This window comes from Ananas comosus, linkage group 1 (genome assembly GCF_001540865.1).
Source record: "Ananas comosus cultivar F153 linkage group 1, ASM154086v1, whole genome shotgun sequence".
Classification (NCBI taxonomy): Eukaryota; Viridiplantae; Streptophyta; class Magnoliopsida; order Poales; family Bromeliaceae; genus Ananas; species Ananas comosus.
Window position 1 is genome coordinate 9,595,456 of NC_033621.1, and position 21,070 is coordinate 9,616,525.

At 33.9% G+C, this 21,070-nt stretch overlaps 1 protein-coding gene across 1 annotated transcript; it reads left to right on the top strand.

Moving 5' to 3' along the window:
• Nucleotides 12,503-20,040, top strand: LOC109718456 (transmembrane 9 superfamily member 3-like). Its single transcript, XM_020244715.1, has 7 exons — nt 12,503-12,769; nt 13,166-13,206; nt 13,302-13,887; nt 16,045-16,182; nt 17,002-17,158; nt 17,677-18,161; nt 19,433-20,040. Exons 1-7 carry the CDS (start codon nt 12,591-12,593, stop codon nt 19,650-19,652), a joined length of 1,806 nt encoding a protein of 601 aa, XP_020100304.1. The 5' UTR covers nt 12,503-12,590; the 3' UTR covers nt 19,653-20,040.

The following is a 21,070-nucleotide window of genomic DNA, read 5'->3' on the forward strand; positions in this document are numbered from 1 at the left end:
CTAATTATTAATATTTCATGGAATCTCACAATCTCATCAATGTAAAGTGACACAAGCCTATCTCTCGCCTACGTCATATGAATCAGTATAAATTAGGTAGATTCATTAGTCGATCCATGATCACTCATATAGCATCATGTCCTTCTGTGATCTGCCAAGATTGTAATGAAATCCATGGAGATCTGCTCTTATTTTCACACCAGCACTGGTAGGTTCTATAGTTTCCTTGCCAGTTGTTGATGTTCGATCTTCACTTACTGGTACACCAAACACTAAGCGACATATTCAGCCACGTCACCCTTCATAACAGGCTACTATAATAGTGTTGCTTCCTAATACATCTTAATACTACCTGAATGAATATTATAGGCAATCGGTGTGCCTCTATCATAATCTTTCCTTTTACCTAGAGATTGTTGGGTACCCAAGATCGATCGCGAAATCGCTGTGTTAGTTAATTTGCGAATTATTCGCAAATTTTTGAGAAAATGAATTAAACTGCCATTCGTATTTTTTCGAAAAATTTGGAAAAAAAATGTGTTTTTTTAGGAAAAAATACTTATTCGTGAATTATTCGTGATTCGCGAATTATTCGCCCAAAAAAAGGGGCCCTTGGGGCCGCGCCCGGGCCCGTGCTCGCGCCCGCGCCCGGGCCTAAGCTCGCGCCTGCTCCTTGGCCCGCACCCGCACCCCGGCCCGCGCTCGCGCCTACGCCCTGGCCCACACCCGCGCCCTGGCCCGCGCTTGCTCTCGAGCTCGCTTCCGCGCCCTGGCCCGCGCTCGCTTCCGCGCTTGCGATTGCGGCCCGCCCAAAACAGAGAAAGTGATCGCCAACAAGCAAGTGCGATAAAAAAAAAACCTTTCCAAAATCCAAACCTCGCACCAAAAAAAAAAAATCTTTTCAAAACGTTCGCTCCTCCTCCCCCCCCCCTCTAAAAAATATCACTCGATCAAAAAATTTATCTTTATTTACTTAATTTATTATTTATTTTGAGGTATAAATAGTTTGTATTTTTTTTTTACTTACATTAGCTAATGTTATTCATAAGAAATATGAGTATTTATGCTAATAGCATAAATTTTGAGAGAAAAAAAACTTAATTTAATAGCCGAATTTTTTATCCCGAATTTTTAATTGATGAACGTATAATATCGGTATAAATCACGTATCCAAATAATTGGTAAATCCATTTTTTAGCCGTATTTTTCAACGAATTTAAAAATTAGAAGAAAGAATTTTATCTGAATTATACCCGTACCGAATTTTTGCCGAATCCGAATTAACTAATTATGCGAAATCGTAAAGCACCATTGGGATGCACACTGAAGTCGCTCGATCTCTTTTCTATCCTCAATCTTACCTCAATCCTTCAGCCTCAATCGACGCATCTCCTCTAGTAAGTGAGACTGCTCGGTGGCTATCAAAGTAAGGTTCGTGGAGGAATGCTTCTGGCGCAACGTACACGTCGGCCACGATTTGGCTTTTTCCATGTGGCAAAGTTAATTTTTAATGAATTTTAAAATTAAATATTTAATTTAGATTAACATTGTAACTTTAAATTCAATTTTGAATTCAGATTTAAATTTTATACTTAAATTTTAAATTTAAATTTAAATTTCAAATTCAAATTTTAATTTTTAATTTTAAATTCCAAATAAAAAAATATTAATTTGAATTCAATTTTTAAATTCAATTTAGATTTAAAATTAATTTCTAAATTCAAATTTTAATTTTTAATTTTTAAATTATTATCAAAAATTATTAGTGGGACCACTAAATTAAATTTATTTAAATATACTTTATACTAGTTTATAATAATTTAATAAAATTTTTACTAAATAACTTTCTATAATAGACATTACTTTTAACAAAAATAACCAAACGCCCTTTAACATTTTTTTTAAAACACCATATATTATTATCTATTAAATTATCTATTAAACTATATGAAAACTCAATGTTTAAGCTGATTTGGCATACTCTCCTTATTTTAGAGAGAGGATTTAACTTTCATTACTTTGTCTTTTCATTAAAGCTCAATACTTAAATGACATGTCATGCATAGCTAATTTTGAGGAAGCAGTTCACACTTAAAAAACCGTACACAACCCTTCACCTTCTCTCCACCGTCCCAATTAATGTATCTACGGTCCCAATACAATTACAACCGTTGCTTCTCTATCTCCATAGCGCCCCTCCCCTATCTCCTCTCGTTTTTTCTTTTCTTTTTTCTCTCCTCTATCAACATCAATTTTCTCCCTTACCTTCTCCTGTGCACTATGGTATCCCCTCTATCTCTCTCGAGCTAATGGCCCCCATTAGACAGTGAGGGTTTCATAGTCCTAGTACTCCTTGGGTTAGTAGACGTTGAGGTCGGTGTAGATGCGGGCCTTGGAGGTGGCGTTAGGGCGGCGCACGAACTTGCCGATGCACTCGGCCATAGCGTCGGCGACGAAGGCGATGGCCGGGAAAGGGCGAGTGACGGCAGTGGCAACAACGGTGATAGAGATCCAGCGGAGAGGGGAAAGGAGGGGACATTGCTCCTGAGTTCTCCATCGTTCGCATTAGAAAGCAGGCGATTGTCCCCTTCTACTCAACATAAAAATTCTTTCTTTTTTTTCCCTTTCTTAAGAAAAAGTTATTAAATTTGTGACTATAAAGATTCATAGTTTTAGTCCAGCTCACAAATTATTCCATATTTGAATTTCTAATTTAGTTTTAAATTAAAATTGAAGCTTTAAGTTCAAATTTAGAGTTTAAGTTTTAAATTTTGAATTTGAATTTAATATCTCAATTCAAATTAAAATTTAAATTATGAAATTTATTTTAGGTGTGTGAATTCTCATTAAATAATCTAATTTTATATACTATTCTATAACAATCAAATATTGGATTGGATTGTTGTTTGTCCAATCCAATCCTAATCGCAATCGTATCCAATGTTTCTGTGCTATCCTATCTAGTTCAATATTAAATACCAAGCATGCCATAAGCGAATGATTTGTAATGATTCAAAGCGAATGATATAAGCCCTTTGATTTGAAGAAGGGGATTTAAAGTCTAAGAATTTGAATGCAAAAAAAAATTGTAGATTGTAATATACATAAATAAATTTAATTAATTTTTAGTCTCTTTAATTTATATATTATATTATTTTTTCCTCACCATGATAAATATATTTTGGCCCATATATTTAGTTAATATAAAGTTGAGCTTTTCAAGTTTCTTGCCTATACTGAGTAAGAAAGCAGATAATGAAATTGTTTTGATTAATTATTGTATATATTAATTTACTTGATTTATGCCGATTAGTGACTTCTTTACTACAAAATTTGAATGCTTTCTCTTTACAGGTTTAACTTATACTAGTGTAAGAACCGCACGATGCGGCGAGTAGATTCTATAGCAGTAAACTAATATATACAATAATTAATCAAAACAATTTCATTATCNTAATTTATATATTATATTATTTTTTCCTCACCATGGTAAATATATTTTGGCCCATATATTTAGTTAATATAAAGTCGAGCTTTTCACTATCATTTTTATATATTGGAAGAATATAATTTTCAAGTTTTTTGCCTATACCGAGTATGAAACCCGATAATGAAATCGTTTTGATTAATTATTATATATATTAGTTTACTGCTATAGAATCAACTTGCCGCATCGCGAGGTTTCTACACTAGTGCTATTTATTTCAGTACTTTTTCAATGGCACTACTTCCACATTTAGGCCAAACAAGCTCATAGTGTCATTTTTGGATAGAAAAACTTCATTATTCACACATAATATCACACTAATTAAAATTAATTAAGTATAGCTAGAGGCTGATTGATCCAATACTTTTGGTCAAATTATATTACAGTGATGGTTCTATCAGATGTAGAGACCTCTCAAATTGGTGGATTGGATAAACCGCGTGAATTATTATATCTGCAGGTTACATTGGCATGGATAAATTTTATTCGTAAATTTTTTGATAACCAAAATCTTTACTCGTAGGATCTGTCAGTCATCCGCAAGATTTTTTTTTTCTTTTTTACCTATATACTTTCAAAAGTAAAAATATATATACATAATTTTAAAAGAACATAATATAACTTGCATTTGAAATATCACAAAATACAATAAATAATATAAAATTTTAAAACACATTAGTTATATAATGTAAAAATATGTTATTATTCTAAATTTTTGTGATACAAAATTAGTATAGTTTTCATTTACAATGACTATAAATGAGCACTCCGTGTTCCGATATAGGCTAGGCTGCTGGAGGATGGTGATCATACTACAACAAAAACGGTATATAGCAATATTTTTAAATATCAGTACAGATCAAGAAAAATGATGTTGCCTAAATTATCGACACTTTCTAAAAGTGTTGCTATATGTAGGGTCGTTATATGTGGGATCGCCTCGATGTTTGGCACCCATTCCTCCAGCAACCTGTGACGGATTGACACGTGGTGATCGTAACCCTTTACGGTCCTTGCAAGATCCTTGCGGTCGAACTCCAGCCGCCGGAACCCCATCTTGTTGGCTGCGACGGTGGAGGAGGAGAAGGGGAGATGGTGATCAATTTTTCTTTATTTTTTCCTTTTCTATTTGTAATCGGGCCGAGTGGACTGGGTGAGGTTGTTTGAGTAGAAGAACTTTTTATTTTTTGGTTGGATTGAGTTTTATTTTTAGGCGTTAGTAGATTTTTTTAAAAAATTTTAGTATAAATGTGACACTTACACAAAAATGTCTCAGAAAATGTCTCTATAATCTAATTTTGTTGTAGTGTGTGCGGTGCGGGGGAAGAGGCAAAGCGGAGGAGAGGTGGTCAGAGCAATTAGAAAAAAAAGATATGGAAAGAAACTAGGATTAGAATGGTTAGAAATGAATAAACAAAAAAAATATTTTTTAATTAAAAAAATATATGCGGGTGTTTGTGGGTATCCGTGAGTTGCTCAAATTATTCATAATTTAATAGATACCCACCCATTTTATCTATAATTTTCTAAGTAAGAAAAAATAGTGCACATATTCGCAACTTTGCGGGTAACCTGTAGGTACCTACGGGATCCGATAGAGATTGTCAAGTCTAATTAGATGAGACATTTTTTATATAATTTATTTGTAAGTATGATATTGGCAATTTTAAAAAGATATATAGTTGTAATATTTTGTAACTTTTGAGCGACACTGTTGAAATTGTTCCAAACAATAAATTTGAGAAATTATATTTGGTCTATTAATTGTTGAGAGAGTCTCCATACTTTTTTTCTTTATTTTTTTTTATGATCCACGTTATACGGAACATGCATGCATATATATTTCCAGTGCCATGCACGTTGCATTTAAGGAGTGCACTTTGGTCCACGTTTACGTTTGAACCTGCTCAACCACCTCAGCGTTGAAATGTTGCTTTCGAGCAAGGCCCGCTAATATATTTAAGGGAAAACTTCAAAACATCCCCTGTAGTTTCGTAGTTTTTCACTTTACTTTTCTATTGTTTAAAATATATCAAATTACTCCCATGTAGTTTCGTTTTTATCTTTTCGATAACTTTTTCGTTAATATTTCATTAAATTATATACAAAAAACTTCAGATATCCATCTAGATTTATCAAATATTCACTTTAGTACCCTTTAAATTAACTTTATTAATGATTTAAGAAAAAAAAATAATGAAATTGATAAGAAAAAGAGAAAAAAGAAACCACAGAGGAGCAAATTGATACATTTTAAATCACAGGGGGGTAAAGTGAGAAACTATGAAACCACAGGGGTTTTTTTTTAAGTTTTCCCTATATTTAAAGCTCACAAGAAGGCAAAATAGAATATTTTTTTAGTGCAAAAATGCACGGAAACACCTCTAACTATTCAAAATGTTATTTTCAAATCGAATAATTTGAGAAAAACTTTAAAAGGAATGTTACCGGTGCACTCTAAAATGAGATATATTTCTTATACTCACTTTATTTAAGAGCTATTAATTTTTCATTTGTCATATCAATTTTTCTTTTTTTTTTTACTGTCCTAAGATGAGAAGTGTTAGATTACATTCACTTTTTGGACAGGACAAGTATTTAGGGTTAATTGCACTGTTGTCCCTAACATTTGCCACGTTGTTTTCACTTTTTTGATCTTCTTGCTTTTTTTTATAATCAAATCTCCAGCCTCGTCTTTGCATTGCAATTAAATTCAAACTATTAAAAAATCTTTTAAGGCTTCGTTTGGGATTACGAAAAGATTACGTTACATACAGTGAGAAAGTACGATGAAAAAATATACACGATGAGTCGGTTATGATATATTTTTTGCGATCTCATTGGAGAACGCAGAAACATATCCCTATATGTTTTTTTTCTAACTCCATTTTATCTAACAGTATCAGATAGACCTGAATACCAAACTAAACCTAACCGCCATGTCAGTGCTTCGTTAGTACTTGGGCCTAAAGAAAAAAAAACGAAAAAGTTAAGGACCAATGCTGCAATTAAAGTTAAAATTAAGATTTTAACTAAAAAACTAAAATTAAATTTTGAATTTGAATTAAAAGCATTAAGTTTGATTTGAACATAAATTTGAAATTTGAATTGGAATTCAAAATTTGAATTTGACTTTGAAATTGAATTTAAATATTGATATCAAATATTGAAATTTAGTTTTGATATCTTGAATCAATACTGGACTCTAAATTTGAATTCGAACTCAAAATTTAAATTTATATTCAAATTTCAATCCATGAAATTTAAAATTTAAATTTAGACTACAAGTTCAATTAAATTTCTAAGTTTCGAATTTATATTTTGACCTTATATTTGATTTTAAAATTGAATTCTGATGCTGAATTTGATTTTCAAATTTAAATTTAATTTTGGGTTAAACTTTTAAATTTAAATTCTAATTTATTGAATTTAAGTTTTAAATTTGAATTCAATTTCGAATTCAAATTAAGATTTTGTACTTAAATTTAAATTTATATTTAGATTTTGAATATAATTACAAATTTAATTTCAAACTTAGATTTTGAATTTTATATTCAAAATGTGATTTCGAATTCAAATTTAGATTAGAAATCAAATATCAAATTCAAATTCAAAATTTGGATTGAAATTTAAAAATTAAATTCAAATATTGTATTAGATTGCATATTAAAATTTGTATTTTGAATTCAAATTTTAATTTTAATTTTAAATTTTGATTTGGTATTCAAATTTCAATCCAAATTTACATTCAGATTTTAAACTTAATCTTTTAAATTCAAATTCAAAATTAGCAAAATCTAAATTTTAATTTCAAATTCAGATTTGGAATTCAAATTTCAATTTAAATTTACATTCAGTTTTTAAACTTAATATTTTAAATTCTAATTCTAGTTCGAATTTTGAATTTAAAATTTTGAAGTGTAATTCAGATTTTGAATTCAAAGTAAAAATCAAATTTACATTTTAAAATTAAATTTAGATTTTGACTTTGAATTCAAATTTAGGATAAGTTTGGTTCAAAATAGTAATAAGAAATATTAATTTAAAGGTGCAATTTCCTTGTTAGGAGTGGGAATGAATCCGAATCGAAAACGGAGCGAGGAAAACTTAATTTGTTTGGTTCATAAGAAGAACAGGAATCAGAATCATGTTCAAATTAAAATTTAAAAAACTGAATTTTAATTAATTTTTAAATTCACTATTTAGATTCATAACAAAATTTAAATCAAAATTTGACAATTAGAATTTAAATTTAAATTTAGAACTAAATTCAAATATCAAACTTATATTAGAATTTAAACTTGAACATAAGAAATTAAAAATTAAATTTTGAATCTGTAATTCCATTCAAATATATAAAAAATTGTTAGTGAAAAGAAGATTTTTTTTTTTTTTTCCTCAATCCTTTCTGGAGCAAAAGTTGAGTTCCATCTTCTTGGGGGGAATCATCTTGGCAGATTCGATTTCTCTCAGAATAATAATCAGAATATCAATGGCTAAAACCAAAGTTACCAAAGAACAATATATAATAGGAATAAATCATTGGACTTTTTTTTATAAATTAACCCTCTAGAATTTTAAAATTTGCAAAATAATTTTTTCAAAATTATATTTGTAAGAATAACCCTCATTTCGCCACTTAGGCGTCAGGGCAGATGTTTCTTATGAAGACGGTGAATGGTTTACCGTATTCAGTAAAATACGGTGAACCATTCACCGTTTTCATTAATTATATTAGTAAGACGGTGAATCGTTCACTGTCTTATTAAAGATGGTAAATGATTTACCGCCGTCATAAAAAAAATCACCCCTACGCCTACGTGGCAAAATGAGGGTTAATTTTATAAATATAATTTTGGAAGAATTATTTCGTAAATTTTAAAATTGTAAAGGGTTAGTTTATAAAAAAGTCCTAAATCATTTTGATTCCGATTACAAACCTCAAACCTTCGGACCAAATATTCCCTTATTAGAGTCAGTACTAGTTAAGGTACCCACGCGATGCTGCGGGTAGTTATTTTAAAATTTAATTTTGAAAATTAGTTATAAAAATTAATTTAAAGAATTTAAATGGTGCAATAAGTATATCAAAAAATTTTAGCCCCCCATTAGTTAGTGAAATAATTTTAGTAAGTATCGTAGTCCCCCAGTAGTTAGTGAATGAGAAGAGAAATCATTGTTTGTGATTCTCGCAATTAATTTTCGTCAAATATAAAATTAATTTAAGTTGCATCAATTTTTTTTTATTTTTTAATATACAATTTATATGTGAATGCTTAATATGATAAAATTAACATTTATATCTAATACCAATAGTCTAAATTATTTAACATTTATTTATATATTTTACATTTTATAAAAATAAATAGTAAATTATATAATAAATTATTATATAATAATATATCTATATACAAATAAAATACTATATATAATAAATAAATATATATTTATAAATAAAATTATATATATAATAAATAAATATATATTACTAGAGAGAGAGAGAGAGAATGAGACGGAGGTCCACCGTTGGACCTCTCTCTCATGTGCGTCACTGAGGCCGAAGTGGCCTCGTGGACCCCTGATGAAACACACGGCTATGAGCCGCCCCGATGTTTTCGGCTTTCGCGCAGAGCACGCGGCTGCGCCACGCGTCCCCCGCCCTAGCGCAGCCCCACGCCGCTGACCCGCGGCCGCTCCGCTTACGCCTTTCGTCCCCGAGCCCGCCCGCGCCGGGCACCCGTTCCTCGTCCCCCGCGCGCGCCAGGCCGGAGCCCGCCCAGCGCCGGCGCTGCTCCCGCGCTAGCCCCTGCCTCGCCCGCCGCCGCTAGCGCCGGAGGCCTACCCCCGAGCCAGCGCCCGCGCAGCCCCTGCGCAGCGCCCGCGGCCGCCCTCGCCCGCTCCTCGGCCTCCCCACGCCTCGGCTCGCTCCCGCACCGTCGAGCGCCCCGCGCCCGCGCCAGCGCCAGCACCCACACCCTCGCCCGCTCCTCGGCCTTCTCGCGCCACGTATGCAGTTATTGAGGAATAATATATAGTTATAGATTATAGATTATAGATTGATTTTGAATTTACAAGTCTATTTGAGATTTAGAAGTCCTAGGTTTAACTCTCCAAACGTGTCTAAAATTTGGGACTTGAGTCTCACAATTCAAGTTAAATAATAGGGGCAATAGTTTATATAGCCTTGAAAAGTTTTCGATTTTCTGATTTACCTCTCTTAGAAGGCTAATATTGAAAATACATTTTTTACGTTTCAACCTATTTCAAATATATCCCTAGAGTTAAATTCTGTTAATGAACTGTTAGCAATAACTGTTATCTGTATGAAATTACTACTTAACCTTTCAAATATACCCTTCTACCATCATTGACTTTTCTTATTTGCCCTTAAGTCAGGGGCACAAAAAATATTTAATTTTTGATCTTTTCAAATATACCCTTTTACCATCACTAATAATTTTTATTTGCTCTTAAGTTAAGGGCAAAAATGGTATTTTAATTTTTTAAAACTTTAGTAGATATTTAACTTACGTTTAACTTAAGTTAACTTAATGGGTGGTAACTGCACGGATATTTTGGAATAACGGAGGTACATATGAGGGGTATATTGAAAAAAAAAAGGGTACGTAAAATATTTTTGAAGTTTTCAGTGGAAGCTTTTACAGGCTTGAGCCCTATGAGTTTCTAAATAGAAAATATTTTGACTATTTTTATGCCATCAAATATATATAACATTTTCAATTACATGTATGAACTAATCAAAGTTTTTTTTGCATTAAGACAACATTTTCATATCTAAATTCATATAATTTGTTTTCATATCTAAATTCATGGAGTTTGGTGAAGAGTTTGGTAAAGAATAAAGTACAATTTAGAAAGTGGAAGCACCCCTAAATTCCAATCATTTAAAATGAGATAATAATTTCAGTGCCCTTACAAAGATTATTATATTATCATTAATTTGTACTATGCAAACTAATTTGTACCATACATTGGTACTACACACTACAAATTGTTAGCTCATTTAAGGGCAACATTTTGATTTACTCATAGCATTTGAAAATATACCCATAAATTTTATTCTTTTGTTTGAACCTTAATAACTTATTAGTAATTTTGTCACTTAAATTTTATAAATTTTTTGAGAATATAATTTAATTTAAAAGTTTAATGAGTTAAGGACTTTGTTAGCTTTGATCAAAAGCTCATAACTTACTAGTTTCTTTTTTACTTAAATTTATAAACTCTTTTTAATAATTGAGTTTGAAGTGTGATTGAATTTAACAACTTCACAACAATAAATAATGTGTAAAAATATTAATTTAAAGGTGCAATTTCCTATATTGTACCCTAAAACGCTATTGTAAAAAATTTTCTTCTAACATTTTATGCTCTTACCGACACCGGCGAAGTTGTGGAAGAAATTAAAAGATCTGTACATGACCAAATCCTTGACGAACAGGTTGTATCTGAAGCAGCGACTGTTTACGCTGCGGATGCAGGAAGCGGCGAGCCTACAGGAGCTATGTCGTCATCAGACGCTGTCGTCGTCGATGTAGCTGCGGAGCCGTCGATGCAGACCAAGCAGGAAAGGTGCAAGGAGTCGCGGGCACTCGCGTAGGAGTCCTTCATCCTTGAAGTACCGTGGGTGTTCTACAGCATTGGCGGAGTGCGCGTGCGTGTCGTGGAGGACATGCACACTCGGAGGCGTTCTGCAGCGTGGCGGAGTGACTGTCCATAGAGCAAGTGGCAAAGGGCTTGGCAGTTGGTAGCCGAGACCCAAGTTCAAATCCTAGTTGATTCACATTTCCAGCTAAGTTTATTTCTAAATGAAATAAACGAAGCGGATAGCATGCTATCTATCTCTCAAAAAAAAAAAAAAATTTTATGCTCTTTCAAATATAGTCTTAGAGTTAGATTTTATTAGTGCACTATAAAGAACAACCATTATCTTCGCGAAATGACTATTTTATCCATTCAAATATACCATTTTAATGTCACTTATTTTTTCTATATAAAGAACAATTATTATCTTTGCTTCCAACAGTGTCTCACTTATTTTTTCTATATTAAAAACAATCGTTATCTTTGCTTCGTTATCTCACTTATGCTCTATCCTTCTCCCATGCGCCTCACTCTACATGTGTCTCAGCATGCTTTAAAATCCTACTTAATTATTGACACTAAAAAATAATATGAAAGATTCTTCAATACTTATAATTCAATACTTATAATAAATAGGTTAATAAATAGGGGCAAAGGGGATATTTTTCATCTTTATTGACTTTAGTCGAGATTTAATCTGAGATGAGCCAATAGATGCTAATATCAATTTGTGCACTGCTGCTTATATACTCCCAAAGGGGGCCGAACATCTAACATTTTCTCATCCAAGGGCCAAAAAATATTTTCTGTCTTAAGAAGTTTTTTTTTTTTGAGAAATAGATAGCACGCTACCCGCTTCGTTTATTTCATTTAGAAATAAATTTAGCTAGAAATGTGAATTAATTAGGATTCGAACTTGGATCTCGGGTACCAACCACCAAATCCTTTATCACTTGCTCTAGGGACAGTCGGTCTGTCTTAAGAAGTTTTGTTTTTAATACTAAAAGTTCAAATAATTTTCTAAACCCAAGGATCAGAGAGAATGTAAGATGTATGCTCTCTTTTAGGAGATTTGTTTATATAATGTTATTCAATTTATATGATTCTACTTGGCTACTTATAACAAATTCTATTTTATAAATTTATTCTTATGAAATTTTATTATTAATTTAATAATTATTCTAAATTTTTGAATCCATTTTAGACAACAATACAGGAGGGTAGTCGACTAGTCCGCAAAATTGTTAATGCAGAGAAAATTGAGACAGGGGCTAATGTGCAACATGGAATTTTTAATTTGGACTAAAAAAAATATTAAAGTAGTGTTTTCAAATTATTTCATAGTAAAGGGGCTTCGGTGAAAATATGACCTCCACTAATTCTCTGCGCATGAACGTTAAAATCCTCGGGCGTTTCTCTCCCGAGTTCGTGCTCCTCTTTGTCGAAGGAGAGAGAGAGAGAGAGAAAGGGAAACTAGAGAGAGAGAGAGGGGGAGAGAATGAGAGGGACGGCGACGAGCTCCACCGCGGCGGCGGCAGTGGCGGTGGCGGTGGCGGTGGCGGTGTTGCTGTGCTTCGAGGTCGCCGGAGTGGCCGCGGACGCTTCCGACCACCGCTATAAGCCGGAGGACCCCGTCCCGCTCTACGCCAACAAGGTCGGCCCGTTCCAAAACCCTAGGTGAGCTCCCCCTACTCTTCCTCTCCGATCTGACCTCTGTTTCTTAAGATCTGATCGATCCCTAGGGTTTTAATCGTTTCCTGGATCTAGCATTTGCTAGAAATGTGTTTTTCTTGTGGTTAATATCTTAAATTTGTTTGGATTTTGTTGGGTTTTGTTACGGAAATGTGTTAGTTTTGTGTTTTTTTTTTTTTTTTTTTAGGATTTAGGTGATTCATCCAGATACCTGAATCTCCGTAGATGTTACTAATTATTAACTAAATGTGTGAGATTTGATCGATGAGGAAGCTTATCTTCCTATCACATTGATGTTAGATTTTGTACCAAATTTAAGGTAATAATGTTATGATATATATTGGTATTATATTTAACTTGTTCGATACAATTTGTTTACAGTGAGACGTACCGCTTCTTTGATCTACCCTTCTGCATTCCAGGTTGATGATCTCTTCTTTTATTTACCTGTTTTTATCTTTTTTTCCCCCAATTTTTTGAATACATTTTGATATTATATCATGTAATTTAATTATAGAACATGTGAAGGAGAAAACAGAAGCCCTAGGTGAAGTTTTGAATGGGGATCGCTTAGTCGATGCCCCATATAAGCTCGATTTCCGGGTCGATTTTGACTCCAAGTTGGTGTGCAAGAAGACACTCACTAAAGAAGATGTGGCCAAGTTCAGAAATGCGATCGTCAAGGATTACTATTTCCAGATGTATTACGACGATCTTCCCATTTGGGGGTTTATTGGAAAAGTTGATAAAGAAGGAAAGGCCGATTCGAGTGAACACAAGTACTACCTTTACAGGCATATCCACTTTGACATCCGTTACAATAATGATAGGGTGATTCAGATCAATATACATACCGATCCGCATGCCATAGTTGACCTAGTGGAGGACAAGGAGGTTGAGGTAGAGTTCTTGTATTCTGCGAAGTGGAAGGAGACGACCGCGCCCTTTGAGAAGAGGATGGAGAAGTACTCGCAGTCATCTTCACTGCCTCACCACTTGGAGGTTCATTGGTTCTCGATAATAAACTCTTGTGTTACGGTTCTTCTTCTAACAGGATTTCTAGCCACGATTCTCATGCGGGTCCTGAAGAATGATTTTCTCAAGTAAGCATCAAGTCAAATTCTCTTAACCCCTGCCTTTTTTTTTAAAAAAAAAGTTTTTTAATGTTATAGTGCATTGTCATATTCTGGGTAGATAATAAGTGGAGAGAATATTTTTGCACCAAGGAAGCAAATAAAGAGAACTGAAAATCATATGGAACTTGAAAAATTCAGCATTTTTTTGAAGTTGTATCGAACTCTAAAAGTTTAGGGTTTAGGGTTATAATTTTGCAATCTATTTTCCATTGCCTTTTCATTTCCATATAAAACTCTAGTGTTTTAAAATTTGAAACTGAGTATGAACTGGAAAAGCTGCCGGGTCACGGTTTACTGATTCAACCAACCAGCAGTTGAACCAATCGAACTGGTGAGCACTCTAAAATGATAATTTGTAATATAGCATACAAGATACAGAAATGTATAAGCAAATTCCCACAATCATAGTAACAACTAAGAAATACTTAAAAAAAAAAAATGTAAGAATTTGAAGTTTCAGGCTTCTGTTGGGATCTCTTAATAGACAGAGGTGGCTTAATATATGCAGTCGTGATACGGTTAATACTAAATTAGTAGTGGACTCAAGGTCGATGTAGCAGTGGAGGCCGCCGACAGTGGTGCTGTTCGTGCAGAGAAGAGGCTGATGATGGTGCTGTCAACCATTAGTACCATCATTGTTGGACTATTGCAAACTCCATCTAGTAACTGAGTTCCGAGGAGGAAGGATGGGTGCTGCTCTTTGTCGTTTGTAAGGGGTATCAAGGGGAAGTCTTAAAGCAGCAATCCCCAAAGTTTGAAGAGAGATTGATTTTTGACCATCGGATCAACCCATCAACACTTAAGAATAGAATCGGCCAGTGCAAATAAAACTAGGCTGGTTCAATGGTTTTGCCAGTTGCACTGCCAGTCCAAAAGGGTCAAAACGGTTTTTAACATGTTTTATGGATCAAATCGAACCTGTCTGGATACTGGTTCACAGTCCAACTGATTCGATCAGCTGGTTCGACCTATATTTTACAACATTATAAAAAATCTGTTGAGTTCTATAAAAGTAGTTATAGAATATTCATCAGGTAAATGAATAATTTGGCTGGTCATGAACTACTCCATTAAAAACGTTGCAATTGCCATTCAATTCTGATGGTGGCATGCTTAAATCAAAAGCAATTAATGGCTCCGTGGTGCATTAAGAAATTATAAATTTTAAAGTTCAGGTACACATTCAAGATGAACTATAGTTCAAACATGGTTCTACGTTTTGTTTTCCCTTTTTAGCAAAGAAAAAGTCTAAAGGTGAATGTATTCAAGCTTACCCAACATAGCTGGCTCTTAATGCAATTATTTAGAAGTCCATGACTTCTGCAATTCATTTATCTGTTATATATTTTTTTTCATTTTTTTGTCTTTTTATTTGATTTGTAAAGTGGCAAAATGTCTTAGCAACAGAACTAACTGAACAAGTATAAAGAAATTTGTTTCTTTTGAATTGTGTCATTGGGATCACTAGCCAAACCAAAAAAATAGAAACATGAATTTGCGAAGTATTTAATACATCTAATTTTAGGTGTAATAAACTTCATGAACATCGTCATTTCCTTGTGAAGTATATGAAGAAGAAAAAATAGTTAGAGCTTGTTGCATCTCTAGTCTTTTGGAAGAATTACTTAAAAGTATAATTGTTGATGGAGGGCACAACTAAAAATACAATAATCGGACTTTATGAAAAATATCTGATGACCCTTTATTTACTGGGTGCATCGCAAAAGATAGAGTTGAATGACAAGAATTAGTAATGATTATATGATGACCCCTTATTTACTAAGTGCATCACAAAAGATAGAGTTGAATGGAGAAAGTTATTAATTACGCTAGCCATGAATTTAATTTTGCATCATCAATAAACACGTTGAATATAGGTATCATTACAACTAGAAATGTGCCTTGCTTTTTCCTCAGCTTTCCGTGTTTAGATATTTTGGTTTTGTTTCTCTTTCGGTGCTGCTGCTGTTATTATTGTTGTCGTTGTTGTGTGTCTTCAGAAAACACATTTGGAATATAAGTATCATTACAGCTAGGAATGTGCATTGCCTTTTCCTTTACTTTCCATGTTCTAGATTTTTTTAGTTTTGTATTTATAATAATCTTTGCTTTTCTCTGCTGAAGATATGCTCAAGACGAGGAGTCTGTTGATGATCAAGAAGAGAGTGGATGGAAGTACATTCATGGTGATGTTTTCAGGTTCCCAAATAACAAGTCATTGATTGCTGCTTGTCTGGGTTCAGGCACTCAACTATTTGCTCTGTAAGTGCTTGTCAGACTATTTTATTTCACTTGTTTAGAATGGCATATTCACAAGCATCTTTGTCCTAGATTTTGAGATTGAAATACCATGACATTGTTATTTTGTATTAAGAGCCCTTTTGGCACTGCTGGAGCTTGTATAGAGCTGTTGTTTGCATAAAGCTACTCGAAGAAGTACCAACTGTTTTTTTTTTTGGTAGAACAAAATGTATAAAGAGCCCCTCAATTGTAAGTCTCTCCAAAATTGACCCCTCAATTTTATCTGATTGCACGCCTAAACTTTTATTTGTTTGATTTAAGTTACTTTATCAGTTGCTTGGTGGTTTAATCAAATATAATATCTATTTTATTTAATTTAAGGTTCTCTCTACATTACGCTTTCAGAACAGTGGGTATAAACAGCTGATAGCTAACATGATCTTGTAGCAGAATCCTTATTAAACTATTGGAAACAACCAAAATTAAAGCAGGCAAAAGTAGATTGTGGCCCATTATTGAGGGGGGGCTCCACATGTTTTTTTACCTTTTTATTTTTGAAAAATTCCCTGAATAGCTTTCAGTTTTAGTAAAGGCAGATGATTTTATTTGGATATTTTGCTTTTGATGGTCAGAAGCTCATTTGAGCATCATGTTTCAGCAAAAAATCCATACATTTTGTTTCTCAGATGTTCCTGCTTTTTAGAGCAGAGAAGTTGGTCCAGAAGCTGGGCCGAGCTAGCAGTAACTAGCATATGCATAACTTGTAAATTCTCTTTTTCTCGGTAACAGATCTTTTTTTTTTAATGTATTTTTGATAGTTTGTTTTTGAATTCACTGCAGTGCGATCTTCATATTCATTCTTTCACTAGTTGGGGTGTTCTACCCTTATAACCGAGGAGCTCTTTTTACTGCATTGGTGGTCATTTATGCGCTTACCTCTGGCATTGCTGGTTATTCTTCCACCTCTTTCTATTGTCAACTTGAAGGAACAAACTGGGTATGTGCTGTATTATTTTACTGACTACGTAGTACGTACTATTGTACTCTACATTCTCTCCACATTCGTATTTTTGTTTATTTGTAAGATATTAATATTAATTCTCAAGAGAAAAAAAATGTGATACCTTTTGGACATGCTCAAAGGTTGTCTCCAGAGAATATCATTCTAATAAATCTTAAAATATTTCCTGGTTGTTAATATCTTAGGGCTTTCATGTATATGTTCCTGCAAAATCATCGATCTTCGTCTATTCCCTTGTAACATCTAAATTTAGATATATAATTCTCAAAAGTGTAGTCTCTTACAAAAAATGTACACTTAGTTTTTGCTCTCCTCTAATGGTGGGTTGGTTTTGGGGGTTGGGGGGGGGGGGTTGGCGGGAATTTTTTTTATCTGTACAAGGCTATTACATAAGATTTTGAACTTGCAGGCATATACACTTAAAAAAATAGATAGTTTTCCTGGGGAAGGAAGTATCTAAATTCTTCTGATATAATTGTCATCTTGCTTTTCAGGTGAGGAATTTGCTATTGACAGGATGCCTTTTTTGTGGGCCTCTCTTCCTAACATTCTGTTTCCTGAATACCGTTGCCATTGTATACAGTGCTACAGCGGCATTACCATTTGGTACTATTGTTGTTATTTTCCTTATTTGGACATTGGTCACAGCTCCTCTGCTTGTTTTGGGTGGAATTGCTGGTAAAAACAGCAAAGCAGAGTTCCAAGCCCCTTGTAGAACCACCAAGTACCCTAGAGAGATCCCTTCATTACCCTGGTATCGTGGGACCATTACACAGATGGCGATGGCAGGTTTTCTCCCTTTCAGTGCGATCTACATTGAGCTTTACTACATTTTTGCCAGTGTCTGGGGCCACAGAAGTTACACTATATATAGCATCCTCTTTATAGTCTTCATCATTCTCCTTATTGTCACTGCTTTCATTACTGTTGCGTTGACCTACTTCCAGCTTGCTGCTGAAGACCACGAGTGGTGGTGGAGGTAAGACGTGAACTTGTTTCCTTGTTGTTTTTTATGTTGCAGTATTTAGTTCACTTTATATTTAATTGCATGTTCTCATTGAAGTAAGATGATTATTTCCTAATAGCTAATTATTTTCCTGTAGTATTATTTCTGAATATACATGCTTTGTGATACCTAAGTATTTAGGTCAGTATTTAGGAAGTATAGTGAGATACTAATACATGGAAATTATGTGAAGGGTGACTTGGAAGATTCAAGTCAGAAGTGCCTGTTCTTGAAGGGCCGTTACCTTTAGAAAGTTATAGTTTGTAGTCTTTAAGTGAACCAGAGGGACCAGGCTCGGGAACTAGTAGTGTTTGGTTTAAGGGGGCCCAGGTAGTCCCATTTGGCTCAGTCTTGGGAAGCCATCTTAGTTCTTCCATCGCTAGTATTCAGCAATCACCATTTTCTGTTGTTGGCCCAACTACAGTCATGTTAAATCCAGCAATTACTTGATAGGTTTGTATAGTCCGCACCTGGAGCTCAATATTAGCTGTGTGTCCATGTTTGTTTGGCTCAAAGGCATGCTTGTTTCTATACCGCTAGAATTCAAGTGGAAGTCTAGTTTCCGTGAAGCTAGAATTTCACTGACTTGACATTCACACAGTTGTTTGGTGCCCAAAGGTATAGAATTCAGAAGTCAAGTTTCTTGGCTTCTATTCCTTGTTCCAACTGAAATGAGGGGGTGAGAGAAAGTACTTTCTCAGCTTCATAGAAGTAGAAAATATTTTCTTATTTTTCCCTAGCGTAGCACGACTTAATAAGTGCGACTTCGGACCTGCCTGCTGCATAGAAACTTTTGGGGAACTGTTCTCCAGAATATCTCGCAAATTTGTGCTGTACCTCACAAGTCTGAGAATTCATGGCTCACAATAACATGCTGTTTCGCAAATTCTTTCATCTTTTTCTACCAAGTCCAGTTTTTGAACAATTTCTTTAACTGATAATCAGAAAATCACATCTAAATTTATCAAATATTTGCTTGATTCCGCTACATTGACATAAGATATAGTGAGTCATCGAATCCATAATTACAATGACTGAGGCAGTCCTAATTATGGGTCAAAAATTCTTTTAGTTGGGTTCTCTTCATAATTTCTGTTATTTATGATTTTAAACTTTTTAATCTATATATTAAGATTTGTTCGGACAAACCGATTCATTTCTCAAATTGATAACCCTAATGAATGTGACGGTTCTGGCATAGAAATACTTAATTTTTCGTTCAATTTATGCTTCACCTGGTGCAGGTCATTTCTGTGCGGCGGATCAACCGGGTTTTTCATCTATGGATATTGCTTATACTACTACTACGCCCGGTCCGACATGTCGGGATTTATGCAGACATCTTTCTTCTTCGGTTACATGGCTTGCATTTGCTACGCCTTCTTCCTCATGCTCGGTATGGTGGGTTTCCGCGCGGCCTTGCTCTTTGTTCGCCACATATACCGATCCATCAAGTGTGAGTAAGGTAAGATGCCTCTCGCGTGTTCGAGGACAAGCTATTCTACAGCGAAAGAAGGTAGATGTTAAAGTTAAATTAGAGAACTTAGATGCAATATTATACAAAGCGGCGGAAGATCCAATTAGCAAATTTTTTAAGCGTAGGGCGATTATTTTGAGACACTGGTGACTACTTTCATAAATTTGTTCTTGATGGCTCTGTTTTGTTGTTTGTATGTTGTGTTGTTGGCAGTTATATATATATATAATCATCAAGTGGGTGGGTATTATCATTCATGAGAAAATTCGAGCTCTTCCTGCTTTGATCTGGTATCTCTCTATCACTATTCTGGTGAATATTCTGTGACCAATTATTAGTTTGTTTTAAGTTCATCCGCTGCTGATTTTGCTGAAATGTAAAAAATGTATGGAAGTTACTTGATTCAACTATGGCCCATTTTGATCCAACTTTCCAGTCTTTAAAAATTTTGATTTTCCAACCTAACCTTTGATTCGATCCGTTTAATGATTCTTACACTCTAAAATTTCAATGTGCCGCTTATTTCAACAAACTTAGGCTTCGTTTGGGATTCCGGAGAGATTGTGTTACGTGCGGTGAGAAAGTACGATGGAAAAATATTCTGTTTGTTTTTATACGTAATATTGTGTTTCACATATCGCGATCAGTCGGTTTCGATAGAAGCATATTCTTATATATTTTTATTCTAATTTTATTTTATCTAGTAGCATCGGATGGGTTTCAATACCAAACTAAACTTTAGTATAATTCAAGTCATGTGAGTACAATTTTATAGAAGAAAATAATGGGCCTAAAAATTTACTTGGAATATTATCAAATGGTTTAAATTAAATAAATAAAAAGGTTTAAAATGTTTGAAGGTTGAAAAATTAAATCAAAATGAACTGAAGTTGAGGCAAATTTTATAGACTTCTACCTTAGGTGTGGTACCTTGTACCTAGGATTGGATTTGATAAAATAAGACAAATAGATGCTAGTGGAGGGGAATTTAGCGACTAAATGGATTAGTGACAAATCTACTTGAGAGGTTGCGGAGTGAACGGGATTGTATTATTAGAAAATTCTATTCCAACTATTCATGGGCTTTATCTATTACTAAGCCTATTCTCAGCGTTACGTTTTTATCTTATCCTATCTTGTTTAAAGTTAGCCGCCATCTAGTGTGCTAGAAGAATTGTATAAATATGGAGATATTATTGCGTACACCCGCCCCAAATTTTATTAGTATATTTTAAAATCAAAATCCAATCTGATAGATACAGTCTACATCATTTAAGAAACATTATGTATAAAAATCACATTATTTGAAAATCTAATTACTAAGGCAACAAGTAGACCAGATGATCGCCAGCAGAAGAAAGAGTGACAATTCAATGCTGAAAACCTGTTTTTTTTGTATGTAGAC

Coding starts and splice junctions, on each gene's coding strand:
- LOC109718456 (XM_020244715.1), top strand. CDS start 12,591: ATGAGAGGGACGGCGACGAGCTCCACCGCGGCGGCGGCAGTGGCGGTG. Junction 16,183..17,001: donor GGCACTCAACTATTTGCTCT/GTAAGTGCTTGT, acceptor AATTCACTGCAG/TGCGATCTTCATATTCATTC. Junction 17,159..17,676: donor AACTTGAAGGAACAAACTGG/GTATGTGCTGTA, acceptor CTTGCTTTTCAG/GTGAGGAATTTGCTATTGAC.